Source organism: Primulina eburnea, chromosome 17, assembly GCF_022965805.1.
Source record: "Primulina eburnea isolate SZY01 chromosome 17, ASM2296580v1, whole genome shotgun sequence".
NCBI classification, from domain to species: Eukaryota; Viridiplantae; Streptophyta; class Magnoliopsida; order Lamiales; family Gesneriaceae; genus Primulina; species Primulina eburnea.
This window is the reverse complement of record NC_133117.1, coordinates 4195017-4212915: the sequence shown is the minus strand read 5'-3', so window position 1 is coordinate 4212915 and position 17899 is coordinate 4195017. Positions and strand designations below refer to the sequence as shown.

The 17899-nt window shown below is 35.8% G+C and overlaps 3 protein-coding genes across 3 annotated transcripts; 1 reads left to right on the top strand and 2 right to left on the bottom strand.

The window, feature by feature from the left end:
• Positions 1-5990: 5990 nt before the first annotated feature.
• LOC140818380 (uncharacterized) lies at positions 5991-9225 on the bottom strand. The gene is made up of 5 exons (XM_073178317.1): positions 8283-9225; positions 7588-7640; positions 7216-7382; positions 6976-7124; positions 5991-6734 (listed from the first exon to the last, which is right to left on the bottom strand). The coding sequence occupies exons 1-5, from the start codon at positions 9091-9093 to the stop codon at positions 6277-6279; spliced, it is 1638 nt and encodes a 545-aa protein (XP_073034418.1). The 5' UTR covers positions 9094-9225; the 3' UTR covers positions 5991-6276.
• A 1353-nt stretch (positions 9226-10578) lies between these two features.
• On the top strand, positions 10579-13485 carry LOC140818065 (uncharacterized). The gene is made up of 7 exons (XM_073177889.1): positions 10579-10889; positions 11168-11278; positions 11357-11425; positions 12369-12500; positions 12730-12807; positions 12898-13017; positions 13101-13485. The coding sequence occupies exons 1-7, from the start codon at positions 10677-10679 to the stop codon at positions 13287-13289; spliced, it is 912 nt and encodes a 303-aa protein (XP_073033990.1). The 5' UTR covers positions 10579-10676; the 3' UTR covers positions 13290-13485.
• Positions 13453-17204, bottom strand: LOC140818066 (protein arginine N-methyltransferase 1.1-like). Its single transcript, XM_073177890.1, has 9 exons — positions 16893-17204; positions 16791-16801; positions 16099-16254; positions 15272-15335; positions 15023-15165; positions 14773-14860; positions 14489-14604; positions 14250-14400; positions 13453-13930 (listed from the first exon to the last, which is right to left on the bottom strand). Exons 1-9 carry the CDS (start codon positions 17101-17103, stop codon positions 13725-13727), a joined length of 1146 nt encoding a protein of 381 aa, XP_073033991.1. The 5' UTR covers positions 17104-17204; the 3' UTR covers positions 13453-13724.
• Positions 17205-17899: the final 695 nt, after the last annotated feature.

Sequence of the window (17899 nt, the reverse complement as noted above, 5' to 3'; positions counted from 1 at the left end):
AACTGGCTGGAGTACTTGTTAGTAGGTTTCTTCTGAACATCAGTAGATTTAGGTTGGCTGGAGCCGGTTGACTTCTTATCTTTCTCTTCTGCCAACTCCAAAAGATGGCTTGAGGTAGGCAAGAACCGAAGCTAATTGAGAACTAATGCTGTCAATCTTTTCATTAAATTTTTTTTGAACTTTCTCTATCTTGGTGCAGATTTGAAAGTTGCTAACTTAAATTTGCCCACCAAGATGAGTAGCAGTGGCTGCCTGAGCTCTTTTTTATATGCTCCAATGGATTAAATATGTCAGATTGTAAGGTCCAAAATGCGATAACGTAATCTAACTGCATGCAAATCTAAGAAAAATAGAAAATGTCTAATTAAATTATTTTAATTGCATCAATTAATTGTGGTAGGCATGTTTATATGTTTAAAGTAGGGTTTTCTATTAGAATGCATAAAACAGTGTTTTTAAGGGCTATTCGAGGCGCAACCGAGGAACAAAGACCGGAGGCTGTAAAGGAAAAATATGTTTATTAAATGAATCTTTTTAATTATTTAATATGGTATAATTAATATGTAAATTTAAAAAATAGCGTCTTTTGATATGTAATTGATTTTTGACTAAAATAAGGACTTTTTGGATTCTCGGTTAATATTTTCGAAAACTTTCCTAAACGAGATATTTTTTCTACGTACTAATGAGCCTATTATACTAAATTTATTGGGCCTAGTTGCCTATCCAAATATTTATGTCCAAAACTTTGGCTTCCAAGCCCTTTTTCCCCACAAACTCACGCTTGAAAACTATATAAACTTAGGGTTTCCCTTCCCTAGCAGCAGCACACACACGCCACATTTAGAGCCACTTTCACACGTGATTTTTGAAGGAAAAAAACGCATCAAGGTCTTACCCGTCGCTCCGACAACGTTCCTTCGCGTCAAGACTCGAATTTTCATGCGTGAATCACACAAAGACACACTTATTCCTTCTTTTCTCATTATTCATGTCATATTATGTGTGAATATGTATCCTTGCATGAAAAACCTAATAGCATCATAATATTTTCGTTTTTATGGATATGCATGGGGAAAACTTGGATTTCTTGCCATATAATTCATGATATTGATGTTGCACAAAGGGCTACCAGGTTAGGGATGATATGGGCATGATTGAGGGGTGGCTGGTGCAAGGACAAAGGCTGTAGTCGCGAGCCTTGATCGCGCGGCCATGTTGTGCAAGGGTTGGGCCGGGGCTTCACGTGCATGGCGTGTTAGGGCTGGTCCAGCAGCGTGCTAAGGGTTTGGTCATGGTCCTAGGATGGTTCGTTAGGGTCTGGTCTCGTTGGTTAGGGGCTAGGATCGAAAGAGCTTGTTTATTGGGGCTAGGGTTTGGTTGATCATGTGCAGAATATTCAGTAGTTTCCAGGCATCGCCTAAGGGTTATAAATGGCTTGAATTGGGTTGAAAAGGGGCTGGATAGGTAAAGCTATGGTTAAAGTTTGGTTAAATTTCGGGATGATTCGGGTAAAAACCGAGACTTCAGTCCAAGTTTTAAAACGAATTGCGAAATTTAGTCAAGGGACTTAAGTTTACGTCTAAGAAATGTTTATGGGTGTGTTTTAAGGTGTTACTGTGAGGACCGGATTTTATCCACATTATAATTAAATAATTGTAAGAAAATGTTAGCATGAGATTTTATTTTGTGCATGGGAGAATATTTTATGGGATATGTGGAGATACTATTGGACATGCAATATTATAGTGATATATTGTGATTAAGCATACAATTTTCGAAAATTAGGAAGGAGATTTTCTTGCAAGAGTTGAATATTACATAAGTTGAAGAATTAAGGTATAATATGATACAAGAATTTCGAAAATTTCCCTAGGATAAATGCCAAGATTGGTGAGGATTATATGCTTGGTTAACTTGGACAAGAATCATCAAGACATTGCACCACAGCCGTTGGATCGGGTAACCTAGATTTTTCGAATTAACCTAGACCATTGGATTAGAGTGTGAATCTCCTAACTTAAGTAGATATATTTTCGAAATATGGAAGATGAATCAACATCTATGGCAAGGGAATGAGAGTCAAATATTGAGAGATTATGCAAATTATGGTATGATTTGAACACCATATTTAACACCCTTCCCTCCACCTATAAATACCCCATCACCCCACTCATTCCCCACCCTTCAAATTCTCGAAATTTGAGCTGAAAACCAAGGCGAAACCCTGCTGAAAAATCGTCTCTAAACAGTCCAAAAATTTAAGCCGAGGCACCGCCCGATCGAAGAACGAGTAGCGATCCAAATCCTGAAGCCGAGTACCCACGTTTTAGCAATCAATATATACTGTAAGTGGGCTATTTTCAAACTTTAAAATTTCAGATTCGAGTATGCATGTTTTCAATTTTAAAAGAAAATAAATAGTCGAGTACAATCTTCTTCCTACCTTTCTTGTATTGTCATACGATTTTAAACGCACTGTGAGGAGTCAACTGTATACGGGAGGGAATCCCAACCACGACGTACCCTTACGCGGTGGGGGACATAACCGCTATACGGCCTCGCCCCCTTAGAGGAGTAAAAATTAGGGACTGACGTCAGTAAACCGTAGAAAGTAGATGAGTCGCAGTGCTGTGTCAAAGTTATGCATGTGTTATGAAATACGGATGAACTCATGAATTATGTTTCGAATTATGCATGTTGTATTTATTGTGCTCGATTTTCCCCCATTTACTGAGTATTCCCAAATACTCACCCCCTTACGACCCTCCCCAGATAAGTCCGAAGAACAGATCGATGACGAAGAATCCGAGCAGTTTTGGGGATGGTGAATGCTCGAGAAAGATTTAATATGTTTAAGCTATTTTATTTCAGTCTTACGTTTCCGCATTGTAAACTCTGTCGTTTAGTTAATTTGGTGATTGTAAAACATTGGTTATTTAATTTGAGGTTATGATATATAAACTGGTTCGGTTTAAACTGTGCTACGAAAGGCTTGTCGTTTTAAATTGTGTGATTGTAAACGACGCCGGTGTCAACTCCGAGTTTCGGGGCGTGACATTTAAGTGGTATCAGAGCCGCCAGGTTCATAGTCCGGTTGGGAAAAATCGATTTTCAAAAAAAAAAAAAAAAAAAAAAAAAAAAAAAAACCCTAAAAATTTTCGGTGGAATTTTAACTCGAGGCCGATGCTACCCCCTCCGAAACGGCCCAACGATCAAGACTCCCGACCCTAATCGGGAGCCCCAGCGAAAAATCGCGAAATTCCTTCGTTTAGGCCTCCGAAACCTCGATTTTGCCGTTTTAGGAAAGTTTGGTAACCCCTAGGACTTTTCGTAGGAAACTCCAAATTCGATTCCGTCAACTGTTCTGGAATCCTCTCGACATATGCTTCGAACCCATATGTCTAATTCCAAACTTTCCATTTTTGGAAAAAAAAAAAAATTTTTTTTTTTTTTTATATATTCATTTAAATTTCGAAAATTTCATACGTATTGCATATTTTCACTTGTTATATACTGTCTATTTCGGATTCTGAGCATTTCCGTTTTTGGGGCGTGACAGTTACAGTAAGTTTGGATAGATTCGAGTCAAAGTTTTAAAGTCCAAGGATAAAATGGAAAAACTAGGGTTTTAGAGGCAAAACAGTCATTTTACACCTGAAAAATATTAGGAGTCCTGGCAGTGTCCCGATTACTGGAATGAATGTTAAAATGTTTATTTTGAATTGTTATAGAATTTTATGATGAAAATTGACAAGACTAAAAGACGCGTTGGATGCTTGGTTTTAAAAAAATGATATTTATGTATGTATTTTTATAAAGTGAAGCAAACGATGAATATTTTTTCACGATTTTAAATTGTTAAACAACGCTGATGACGTGTCTCGATTTTGGGGCGTGACAGAATCTGTTACAATAATTCAGTAGTATTAAGTTGATTATTGTACAATGCATTTTAAATTTTTCTAAGTAAATGGTGTTCATCTCATGCCACATTGCACATTTATTGATTTACCATAGTAATTATGTTGATTTAGAATTTTTTTTTCCTTATTTAACAAACTTAGAGTTTGGGGCTCTTTGAGATTTTGCACAATGATCATCTTTCATAAGCAATAAGAAAAGATTTTGATTTGATATCAGTTTTTTTTTTTTTTGCTATACAAAATAACGAGCTACGGATGAAAAATCACGAGCCTTCTTAGTTTGTTTCAAATCTATTCATGAAATATATGTGATAAAAGCTCCATACTCTATTAAGACTAGGGGTGGGCATAGTTTGGTTAAAACCGAAATAACCGGCCGGACCGAAAAATTCGGTTTAAATGGTTCGGTTTTATCGGTTTTTTGGACGGTTACGGTTTTCAAATTAAAAAAATTCGATTTTTCGGTTCGGTTTACGGTTTTGATCCTAAGAAAATCGAAAGAACCAAACCGACCATATTATATTTAGCTATAGGGCTTTTTGTATAATGAACTAATAAATGGACCATAGTCATGTTGTTACTTATGTGAAAGATATATGTGTTGCATCCATTTGTATATAATGAGCTAATAAATGGGCATTAATCATGGTGTTTTTTTTATATGTGTTGCATCCATCAAGCATCGAGTCATGTATAATTTTATTTCTTAACAAAATATTATAAAACCGTATATAACCGACCATATAAACCGAACCGTATTACGAAAAAACCGGACCGAACAGTAATAAAATGGTTTGGTTTTGGTTCAAATATATTCAAAACCGAAAACCGAAAAACCGAACCATTATAGAGAAAAATCGGACCGAACCGACCGACGCCCACCCCTAATTAAGACTAAGCATATAAGATCGACAATTTTGGCGTCATGGTATATCTTGATATTGAAAAATAATTACATGTTACTTCAAGAAATAAGTATCACGCTCCCCTATTCTACAGAAACAATTACCATGATATCTTTTATTTACCAAATATTTACAAATAACCAGGGAATATATAAAATATCAGAAAATAGACAAATTTTGTAAAAACTCAGTTTTAATTTTTACATATAAAAATAACCTAAACAATTGAGTGTACATACACACAAATACAACTTACACAAAAGCATGAATGTATAGATAATAGTCTCCAAGGCATAGACGAGTTGGTAAGGTTTGATGTGACGTTAGTTGATATTCCTCGACGTTGCAGGATCAATTCTCGTATGAAACATATTTTCCCTCGAATATTGCGGGGATATGCTCTGGGTCGGTGTTTGATGTCATCTCCTTCGGATCCCTGTCTACTCCTGCACATCTTTCTATCTAACTTCTCATCCGAGTCAAGGGGTTTTGGCTCATATAAGGAGTTTACCACTACTGGTAAACCTTTTTAAAAAAATGAATGTAAAGATAATTGCAATTATCATTGTCACTACCGTGGACGAGGACTCAGTTCCATTGAGGACAAGATAAGTCTTGGCAAGTGGGTCAAGCAATTAAGCGACTCCAATATTTTCTAACTTCCAACAAACTTTTCATAGTCATGTCAATCCATCCATAATTGCAAGTGTCGGGGAAGGGACCATTGCATCGGAGTTGATTTAAACCAGACTCGAACATGATATGAGTCCAATGCATCTATCACGTCAGTCCAAGTCTAAGAGGAGACCCAAAAAAAAAATCAACCGAAACATTTATGGCGTTGGTTAAGGAAAAAAGATTGATTTTAATTCACAAATTTTGTCGTATTAATATTGCAAATTAATCTCGACTTTTTTAAAACACCCTTTTGTTTTTTGGTTCATTGATCAGATCAGCTGCAGAAATTATGTTCGTCTTGACTTTTATTTTCTTTTTTTATATACGAGCGATGGAGATTAGAACCTAACACCTCTCCCCTAAACGAAAAGTTATGTAATCGAGGACGAGGATTTTGGCAGATGAAATCAAGGCGCCAAAAAACTAAGTCTGCAGAAAAAAGGTTTTTATAAACATATAGCATTCACCTGATAACACCATGTAAAAGAAAAGATGCTGAAATCATAAAATATCCGTAAGTATACAGACAGCTTACTTGATTCTCATCCTTTCTGATGTATAGTCTAAAAAAATTTCCTCCGCGAGACTAGAGGAACTCATGGTTACAGCGATAAAATTTGGATTTAAATGACTACTTTAGCCAAATGCGGAACCAGAAGCTGATGTGAAATCATGACATAAACAGTTAGATTTGAACAGCAGCGGTTCTTTTTCTGCAGCGACGGACAACAATGAAAGACGCCATTTCTATAGTTGTAATTAGTTCTTCAATCTTTTCCTTCCATATCCTCGTTCGAATGAGGATCCTCTATCTCGCTGCCACTGTTTGAATCGTCATTTCTTGGTACATTGGACCTTTTACCTGATAGAGAAGCCGAATCGTCTAAACGGTTAAACCTGGAAAACTTAACCGACTTTCTCCTTTCGCCATTTTTTGTTTTTCGCTTTCTTCTTCCTTGTTCTGACGATTGAATTGAACGGGCAGCAGCCATAAATGCACTATTCATGCTTTCACTAATTTTTCCATCTTCTTCTTTTCCACGTTCTTCCTCACCCTTGTTATCAATGTAAAAGAGGGTATCAGAATCTTGCCTGGCCCCATCTTCCCATCTTGCAGGTTGCTTATACTCTTCTTCCGAACTTTCCAATATTAACTTTCCACGGGATTTTAAATATTCATCGTCAAAGATCTTAGTTCCTCTATTCTCTATGTTTAGCATCCATCCTGAATAGTTGTAAACAGCCGTTGAAGAAATATCCAAGTACACAGTAACTTACCCATAAATTTCGGGGAGGGGCGACTAAGGGGTGGAAGTTTCAATTTTAAAAAAAAAATCATGAATATTTATTGTTTTCTGTTTGAGGGATGGCAGCCCGTCAGCCCTCACCCCCGACCCCCCAGTGAGCACCCCTGAAAGTGCAACAGTGAGTTCTAACACGGATTGGTTGGATTTAAAACTACTTACTTAGAAACGATCTTGGTGATGATCCATTAGGTCCACTGGCGCTGGATTCATTCCCTATCTCTCTCCCTACCCATTTAATTATTTGCGAAGACAAACTAGAAATAGCAAACGCATTCAAGTATGGAATAGCTTTGGTCTGGTCTTTTGCCCTGCAGAAAAAGTGGAAATAACCAGCATCTTAAAGTTTACATCTTGATGACAATTGTGCGGTAACAAAATGATTTTTCATTCGTCCCTTACCCAAAAAACTCAATGGCTTCATGAGTGACCATCAATTTTTTGAAGGCGATACGTTTTTCATGCTTGGCTGGTAATCGACCCAAGCTTTCGAGACTAAGGAAAGAATATTCAACCAATATTAAAGACCCAAACAATACTTTCCGCAGACCATCTTCATATTCTGGGTTCTGAGAAAGTTAACACAAAGACCAAAGTAATCTACATAAGAAGATGAACTGGACCAAAAGGAAACAACAATTCCAATACCATGAGCAAAGGTCATCAAATGCAACAAGCAATTTTTACTCAACAAATAAACTCACACAATAGTGTTTGCTTGTTTAAATATTAACAAAACTGATTATAGGACAGATGTGTGCCAAGCCAACTAACCACAATTGAGGGTATAGACAACACTGGCTCCAGCAGCATGCTCATCAGGGTTCCTACAACCACAAGCATAAAAAACTGATGTTATCCTTCCAAAAAATCAACTATCCTTATGCAGACGTGATTAACAAAATAAAACTATCCCCAAAAACACTGTTAGTCTAACAAGCAACAATTTTTTGAAAATCAATGTCCTTTAACAAAAGCTTGACAACATGAACTATCCGTCATCGAAAGGAATAATAAATAAAAATGACTGTTTTATTGCTTTCTTCTGATAATTACTTTACCTGGAAAAGCAGTGCTAGTTCATCAAGTTTCAATATCTTTTCTTTGAATAAACATCAATACACATAACACCACAAAAATCAGAGGAGCTGCTAAAGCACCAAAGCTTTCAGGTTAATCGGAATTATAGATGGCTCAGCCTGGGGCTGGGCCAAAACTGCACAGATAACTCTACACAAATGTGGCAAAAATTCAAGAACTCGATTCAATAAATTGAAAAGAGACCCAAAAAAAATGCTACAAGAAACCCATAAATATTAGCTGCAGTGGTTATGGATTGGCAACCTAATACATTTACAAACCGAGCAAACCACTGATTCAAGGCACTGCACACGAGCATGTAAGAGTAAACCTGTTTAGGGGTGTCACTACTCAAATTTCATTAGAAATTAATATTCTTTTGTACAAACCATATACGTGTGAGCTTTGAAATCCAGTTATTGAACCAACGAGCCAATATTTGAGCTCATTCTGCATCTTCTCTTCAAAACCCTCCTCTCGTATTTTCAAGCACAACTTTAACAAAATAGTCTCAGCAACTACGAACCCCGCAAGGTCCATCACGCCGCACCCTTCAACTCTAGCTCTTTTAACAATGTCAGGGCTCAGGAGTGGAAAAAATGCTCTCAAAGAATCAACATTTTGGTTCTGCACCCCACTATCTGAAATCCATAAATTAACTAAATCTTCTAGTGGGTAAATCAAACTTTCCAAATCATCAAATTTGTCATCCAACCCTTCACTGCAAACATTTAGGTATGCAAGGATTGAATCCACCAGACTTTTGATCTCTCTATGAGCTTTTTTCTCTTTCTTGGAACCCAAACGTCTGTCCTTCACATCGAGTATACAATAATGCAACTTGCATAGAACAGGTGCAACCAAAACTATACTCTTTACTAGGTTGCAAGAAGCAGAGCAAGAAACTATAAGCTGAAACAAATCCTTTATGGCAAAAATTCGATTCAAAGAATCATTTTTTGGCGTAATGTTGTCATTAAAGCTCAATGCTGTAAGAACCCAGATGGCTTCTAGTGGAGGGTCAACTTTAGATTGCACTAATTCTTGAAAATTGGAGATGAAACCTGACGAATTTGGTGTATTCGGGAGCTGAAGGGAGGCTAAGAGTGATTGAATCGAGTTATTGAGACATACTTCGTAATTTTTGCCGATCAAGTGTGGGGGAATTTGGGATGTGGGGGCAGCTATGGTTGACGCCATGACTGAACTCCGAAGGTGAGGTGAATGCTCAAACCCTAATGTCGATTTGGCACAACGGAATTAGGGTTGGGGCATGTCATTGGGTGTAAACTGACACGGCAAATCCTTCTACCACAGCTTTGTTTGCGAATTACCAAAAGTCCGAAACTAAAAAAATAAAATAAATAAACTCAAAAATCAAGGGCAAAACGTTAAAATCAGAAAACTAATATACAACCATGCACAAAATTCTTATTAGATCGTCTTACAAATCAATTTTCTGATACGAGTCACCAATCCGACCTGATACGTAAAAAATATTGTTTAAATACAAAAAATATTGTTTTTTACTCTATTAATATATCAGGTCGACTCATCTCATGTATGTACATCCATGAGTCATCTCACACGAGATCTACTTTCATGGTATAAGAGATTATTATAATTGAATTTCAATCGTGATACATCTTATTAAACGTAAGATCTTGATGTCAAATGTGACAAAAGTTATGATCAATATAATTTTGAAATAAATAATAATAATTCTTTTTTTTAGAAAACTAATAATTCACAGATTGATATAAAAAAAATGTTGGCAATTACATTTTTATATGTGAATTACCATAACACGTGCATTATTTTAAAATCCCTTATGTATAAATCAATTCCAATTTTTTTTTTTTTATGATTTTCGTTATTCTTTCATATAATACATTTTTTATGAATTTTATATTATAAATATTTAAAATTTTACTCTTATATTTACTGTTGTACACGATCAAACTATTTAATTTTATGATTATTTAATTTATTTTTGTTTACAAAATACATTTTCAGATTTATTTTATGACATACAGTTTCATATTATTCACACACAAAAAATATAAATCAAAATTACACTTTAAGGGCTTAAAAAATAACAATACTCTTACAACAAAGGCCCTTTTGGGTAGCGAGAAAGGTCTTGGGTTTGATCGAACTCATTCAGACTAACCTCGTGGTCATCTGACTCGTCTCTAGTATCATTATACGGACTACACTGTTAATCTATATAAAAATAATTATTTCAATTATAGAATGCAATCTATTTACCAAGAATAAATATAATTATCATGTAAAATAAAATTTAGTATTTTATATCTAAAAATTAATTTACTAACAGATTATGAATTTGCTAAAATGCGATCTTACAACAAAAAAAAATAAATTGTCAATTTTTTTATGAGAAATCTTTTACTTATCTTTTTATAAGATTTTAAATATTATGTGCATGTTTTTTCTATTTTATCCATTTTATGAGAAATCTTTTACTTATCTTTGTAAAGGTTGTAGGTATAATAATATATTATTTATTTTTTGTTATTTTGCTTATATTCGTTCCAATTATGTTTTAACCCAATTCATTATACCACAACCCGAAACCGACCCGTATACCTAACTGGATGTTGGTTGATTTGGAGTGTATCCCACGTGGCTTCCAATAACCAATCAGAAACAGGTGAACACGTAAACACCTACAACCTTTACAAAGTTCCTTGAATGAAATTGGCGGATCTTTCGGTAGTGTCATTAAACCAAACATCTTATGTGCTGTGTTCGTAACTATGGCGAAATCCCATCATGCACTACTAGTTGTCTCGTGTTATCTAGCATTCCTAGTACTTTCATGGATGCCCGTATCTCACTGCGCCAAGAAACCAGTGGGGGTAGCAAGAAAGGAGGACATCCCATACATAAAATGCCAAGTTTGTGAGATGTTGGCATCGCAGTTGTACCACCAAGTTCAAGCTAAACAAGCTGAGATTTCTCCTAAAAAGGTGATTTTGTTATATGGGTTTCTTTTAGAATTCGTTACTATATTAATTTGTGTGGTTGGTATCTTTATCTTACTTTTTATTGTTTGATCAAGTTCTCTTTTTGGGTTTTACTGGGTTTTGGTTCTCTATTGTTTCTATTGTCTGGCATCATTATCCATATCATGGCATGCTTTATACAATGGAGTTGTGGTTCCTGTGCTTTTTATTGCTTTGTGTGCGTGTGTTTTTGTTTTCTTGTTTTGTCTGTGACATTTAGTGTTTTATGGTATTGGAAGTAGATATCAGAGTATGAGATTATCGAAATTGCGGAGAATGTTTGTAATTTGAAGAAGCAAGAAGCTGACTGGATACTCAAAATTGATATCGTGGAGAAAGGAAATAAATTGGAGGTAAATGAGTGTACAATTGTGATGGTTATTGAGCATTAAATCGTACGAGGATGCTTGCTTACATATTCTTGCACTCAGCTTGTTGAACAAGATTCTGAAGGACAGTGCAACTCTGAATGCAAAACAATAGAGAGAGCTTGTCAAGAGGTCAGATTGCTACACATCTTTCATTCTTCGAATTAGTGGCTACAGTAGAAGAAATACATTGGAATCTGATGTTCTAGGCATGAAACAGATCTGCCTGTGAACGTAAACTTCTGAACCAATGAATTTTTTTAGCTTTTTGTTTGTATTGTTCGTCTTTGTTTGGAGGAAGTGGTAATTGATGCTTGAATTTATCACATGATAGGATATGGAATCTAAAATGATAGTGGCTTCTCTAATTCCTTTTGCTCATGCTAGATGTTCAACAGTCGGAAATTTTAATTATTTTTTACCTCACCTGACTGCTGAGTGGACTGAGATTTTGCTAATCCAAACTGTCCTGCTTGAGTGTTGCTCTAACTTCTTGATGTATCTGGTTTTAGTTGAAGGAAATTCTAATGCGACAAAGGTGTGATTGATTCCTTTAGAATTGCATATTCTCGAACAAAGATATTGGGGAACCTTGTGTTCAAAGGAGGATCCAGCGGGGCTGCGAGGAGAGGGATATCATTCCTATTCAAATGAACAATTTTGAAATTTTATGATATTTTCTATGACTGCAAGTTCAAACCCTTAAACAAAATCTATTCAGTCACCCGATTTCACTCACTCAATGCTTCTGCCCCTGTCCCAACTTCTGAATTCGCCCTTTGGCCCCTTCCTAGTTTTTTTTTTATTCCAGTCAACTCTTACACTTACGAACTATCAAGAATGCGTTCAATAAGAGGTATATGTGCCATTTTATACTATCTTAAACCTTGATAAAATTCATAAAGTAGCTCGGAAGATCTCCTGATACGGGTAGATTAATGCTTTTGTTGTCTTGTTTGATTGATTGGGAAAAATACTGAATTCTTTAGTTATATTTCCTATGCATTTGAGACCTCAAATCACATTTCTCCATCAATTGTCTCCTGCAATTAAACTCTTGGATGTGTTTTTCCAGGTTCTGGGTTATTCGGATACAGATGTTGCAGAATATTTGTATAAAAACAAGCCTCTGCTAGACTCTTTGGTTAATTACATCTGTAAAGACCTCACAAAGGCATGCCGTTCTAAGCTACCGCCAGTTCCTAAGGTAAAAATCAAGCTGGTTTTTCCAGCAGTCGTTTAGCCGGCTTGTCGTCTTCCATACTGGATACTTTTTTGCCTTGAACTGTAAGTGATTATTGGACTAGTAAAAGGACAAACAAAATCTTTCATATGACTATATTTCGTCCATATTAAAAGATTATGCATGTGTTTGATTGGGCGAATGGGTCTTAACTTGAGGTAAGTCCACAAATGCTTCAATGTTTACCCTTCAGGATAGGATTCCTGGAGAGCCCTTTGTAGCTAAGTCCACTAAAGAAGCCGAAATGGAGAGGCTAATGAAATCCATGGAGGTATACGGTGTTTAAAATTCTTTATAACAGCACGCCTTTCTGACCAGCAAATTGTATTCCAGGTGTCTGACTAAAATTTCTTTATCATAGGGCATTCCAGGAGCACCAGGCATGAAAATGTACTCGAGGGAAGATTTGATGAACCAAAACTTTGGCGATGAAGATGCAGAAGATGATGACGAAGATGAGGCAGACTTTCCCTCTAAATTGGTTAGCAACAAGATTCAACTTCCTCTTCTATCTAAAAGTTGCTAAATGAGCAATTTATTGAGCAAATGCTAAATCTCTCGCAGGGAAAAGTCCTGAGAGATAAAGACGCAAAAAAGTATGATTGGAAAGAACAAATTACGAAAGGAGCCATGGATGTAAGCCAGAAATTAAAAGGTCATGCTAACAGAGTTTCAAATAGAATAAGACAGTGGTGGAAAGGCATGAAAACAAATTGGAAGAAGAATTCGAAGTCCGGCAAAACAGAACTTTAAACTCAAACGGTAGCCCAAAAAGATTGGACCCATTTGTTTTTGTGTCATTTTGATTCGTGGAACGCAACCATGGCATTCTTAACGTTGTTGAGGGTTCTGGAAAAGATGTTTACAGTTTATCCATCAATTTTGTAATATTTGAACGAGTGCACAAATTGTCGAGTTAATAGGAAATATGATCAAACAGTTGAACCAAGTCAAATTCATTTCCGAAGCAAAAATATGCCTGCCTTACACAGCTAAGTCAAGCGCTGACAAACATTTCAGCTGCAATAAAAGATGATATAGGAATTACATATATCAGGAATGTGAATAACAAAAATGAAAAACGTGCCACCTTTCAGGAGGTGGTAAGCCAGCTCTACGAGCGATGACAGCGGCTCTTGGCTACTTCTAGCCAAGAAAAATCTGACACCATATGAAAGCACCATAAAGTCAGCGCATTCGGTAGTATTGAGTTCTAGAGGCCTGGCAATGTCGACCATTTAGTGAATATTTTAAGGTGATATCCACGTCGCGTGGGTTTTTCTTGTTGGGTGTAACAGTAAGTATCCCCGTGACTGCCTCCCCTTGGCAAATAGTCAGGTTGTCTTCCAGATAGAGGACGGTTTGTTTCCAGTGAGTGGCACGTGACTTTGGTCCTGCAGAGGGGTTCAGTCATGATTTAAGCAGAAAAACTTGACAAAGCTTGGCGTTTGAAGGTTGTTCTTGTCATCAATTTTACTGCTTATGCACAAATATTGTGGCTAAAGGTAGTAGATATATAACAATCCAATCTCATCTGAGATCCTAAAAGGGACACTAGTCTCCCACAACATAAAAGATGAATGAGATCAACAACAATCAATGAAAACTACTACGGCACCCAAAAATGTTGAGATCAAGTACCAATTTATTCATGCATTTATGTAATTGAGATCTTCATGATACCGTAATCTAATCATTAAAAAAATTGTATACCTGTAGAAAAGCCCATCAATTTGTGGCACTTTGTGAAAGAAACATCGAAATACGCCACAAGAGCATGAATGTAGTCATCGCGTTCTGCGACGAGCTTAAAAGGGGCAGTGAATGCAGCATCCCCAGCAGACATTTTGGAAATGTCCATTGTCTGCATGAATAGGAGAAAGAGCTGGTTTATGGCATAAATTGATGCACAAGCTGCATGATATTCAAGAGGGAAACTAGAAGCTTCCAACCTTGAGTAATTGGCAGTTTGTCACAATCTGGTTCTGATCTACTGTATCGACAAGGGGTTCCCATATGGCTTGCTTCCTTATACAGCTCATGTCGAATCCGTATACATTTTTCCAAACTACGATAGCGTAAAATGCTAATGAATTAATATTAAAGCATAAAGTCATAGCACAAAATTGTTTTACACTAACATTGACAGCCACAACAGAAATTCAGTTTAACTAAGGAGACTCTGTAACATGATATTCATTTAGAACAATCAATACCAGAGGTGGTTTAGGCTCACATTCAATTTTGTCATCCTTGTAATCAGCATCTTCAATTGCGGTCAAATAAAGGGAGGCTTTATCTGGTAATACAAGTCCTCCTGGGACCTGAATGGCTCAAGTAATCCCCAAATAATTGCTATATTATATAAATGACCAAATTCAAGATTATCCTAGTTTTGAGCTGCTGACATGCAACTAGGAAATGAATGCCTACATACATATCCCCAGAAGTAATTGCTAGAGTGGGAAACAACTTAAACGACTTACAAGCCACTTGTCACGAGCATAGAGGACAGTGTTTAGCATGTTTTCATAGACCAAAAAATATCCCATCCACTCAGAAATAATGACATCAACTTGAGCAACTGGAAGCTCAATTTCTTCAACCTTTCCCTGAATAACTGTTATCACTGAAAGTAAAAGTAGGACAATGAAATCCAATAGACCAATCAAACTGTGATGTAAAATGAAGATATGACACATAGTTTAGAAACTTCAAACCAGAAAGAGTATTACCATCTGAAAATCCATTTTGTTTTACAATTTCTTTAGCCATATCGGCCATGCTGGAGCATTCAATCTGAAATACAAAGGAAAGGTAAAGAAATATTTAAATTGAAAAGGTAAAACTGAAAGCAGAGGGAATTAGAAACATGCCACACCACGAGAAAAGTCACATCAAGATAGCAGGCATAGAACCACAAATAGATATGATAAAACAATAGCTATATCTGACATCTTCCTTCAAAATTAAAACCATAAAACTCTTGAAGCATTTTATCACATATGGTAAAAAAAAATGAGAAACTTTGCTTTCGACAAAGTAATTGTATATACTAACCAATTTCAAAAATCCAAGCAAGAATAGCAAATAGGTGCTGTAAATACTTCAGCAAAACATGGTATACAAATGAAATAGTATCCCTAAAAAAGCTGAATGCAAGAAAATATGGTGACAATGATCACAAAAAAAGAAGCTAAATTCACACTAACATGAAAGAGTTCTAATATGCTAATAAAATGAATTTATATAAACATATTAATGTAATAGAAAAAAAATTCTAAAAGGCAAAGCATTTCAAAGATTAGCATCTCTTTTCCTTTCTCGTTTAAGGATGGACACAGGATAGAATAACTTGGAACGCTAGCTGTAAAAAGATAAAGCAGGTAAATTTCATGCTATGACGATGAGAGAATTTGTGTGAAATTGTGAATAAATAAACCTTTCTCTTTTTAAAATTGGTCAACCAAGTCAAAATCACATGAATTACATAATGGATACCGAATCGAAAGAAAAGAAACTGAATCCAATGCAAAGAGATAGTGAACAGATACTTCATTACCGCATAGACATGCTTAGCCCCAGCTTTAGCACAAAAGAGAGAGAGGATCCCTGTCCCAGCACCCACATCGAGGACCACTTTATCCTTGTAAAGAAATGGGTTTTTGTAAATAACATTTTGGTATGTCTTAGTTCTGACAGCATCCTTCAACATCTCCTGCATCAGAAAATTCATTTGGATTAGAGTTAAAAACAAATAAGAAATATAGTTTTAAGCAATGATAGGAAAAGTTTTAGATCAATTACTAGCAATTTACGGTTGGAGATAAGATCGTTTGGAAAAATGCAGAAGTAAAATAAAGGATATCCTCCTAGGGTCAAAAATAAAAATATGAACGAAAAATATGAACTTCAAGAACCGGAGAAAAACATGACAGTTGAAATTTAAAGAATTAGATATCATTAGTATAGCATCATCATATATTGCCAACCTTCAAAAACAAAAAGGAAAAGAGAGTTCGAGCTAACAATGAAGAACCACGATCATAAAACAGTTCGGAGAATTGGAAAGGAAGCAATTTTTCACGACTATAGGGGATTCTCTAACTATGTAAAACCCCTATAAAAAACTTGAACAAAAACACTGAATGCTCCGGATTATTATTTTCATAAGAGCTAGAACAATTAATCCAGCTGGAAATGCAACAAAATCTTTTACTCCCAGCAGCTTTACATTCATAATTCCATACTTACTTCATGGATGCCTGCAAACAGAAGAACAAAAAAGACAACTACTTCTTAGTTTCGCCTTCATAATTTTCGACAAAGATATCAGCAATAGGAGTAACAATTTACCAAAATGGGAGTAGGAATCAAAGTAATAATCGGCGCTTGTCTTATTATCGCCACTATTGAAAATTTCTTCCGGCTCGCACATGGAAGAGCTTTCCGTTGCCACTTCCTCAAGGGTTTCGTCTTCATCTTCTTCATACTCGAACCTGATTTTGGAGGGCTTATTGGCGGAGTTCTGGCTTTCATTTACATCCAAATTGTTCGGAGCATCCATGATTTTCCCTTTTTTAGGAATTTTCAGGTTTTGATTTTGGGGGAGTATGTCTAGGGTTTTGGTCGGCTGAAAGGGTTTTATGCCTGGAGATATGGGGCTGAGGCTCAACTTTTAATGGATCGAAATATCTCGGTCTTTTTTCGGTTTGAATTAATTATCTGGAGAATCCAATTTCTTTACCAAAAATAGGGATGACAAACCTGTCCCGCCCCCATTGCCATGCCTAAACGTGTGTACCTTTGGGGAAAAACATTATGAAATTTTGACGTGAAAATTGTAAAATGTTGAATGTTGAAAAATAGGTGTTGAATATTGAAAATTAGTGTGTGATGATGTAGGTAATGATGTATTTTATTTTTGGATTATGTGTAAAGATTTCCTATAAATAGATCTCTCATTTGTGAAGAAAATCACAATTGAGTAGAGAGAAAAATATTATAAAGTGTGTAGTTTGGTAAATTTTGAGTGTTTGAGATTTTTACTTTTTACCATAAATTTTTACTTTTTTACAACACGTTATCAGCACGAAGCTCTAAAAGTCCTACATATTTTTCCAAGCTCCAAACAGAAGAAAAAGGTAACAAAAGTAATTATATTTATTTTACTGTTATTTGTTTATTGTGTATTTATTTAATATACAATATAATGTTATTATTAGAAATAATAAAAATAAATTTTTCATAAACTTGTTATAAATCCTGGGAGGATGTTAAGACGACATCCCACACTCCCGGCAAGGGATACGACAAGTATAAAAGCCTATAAGGTTTTTAAACAAAATAAATTATGACAGTCG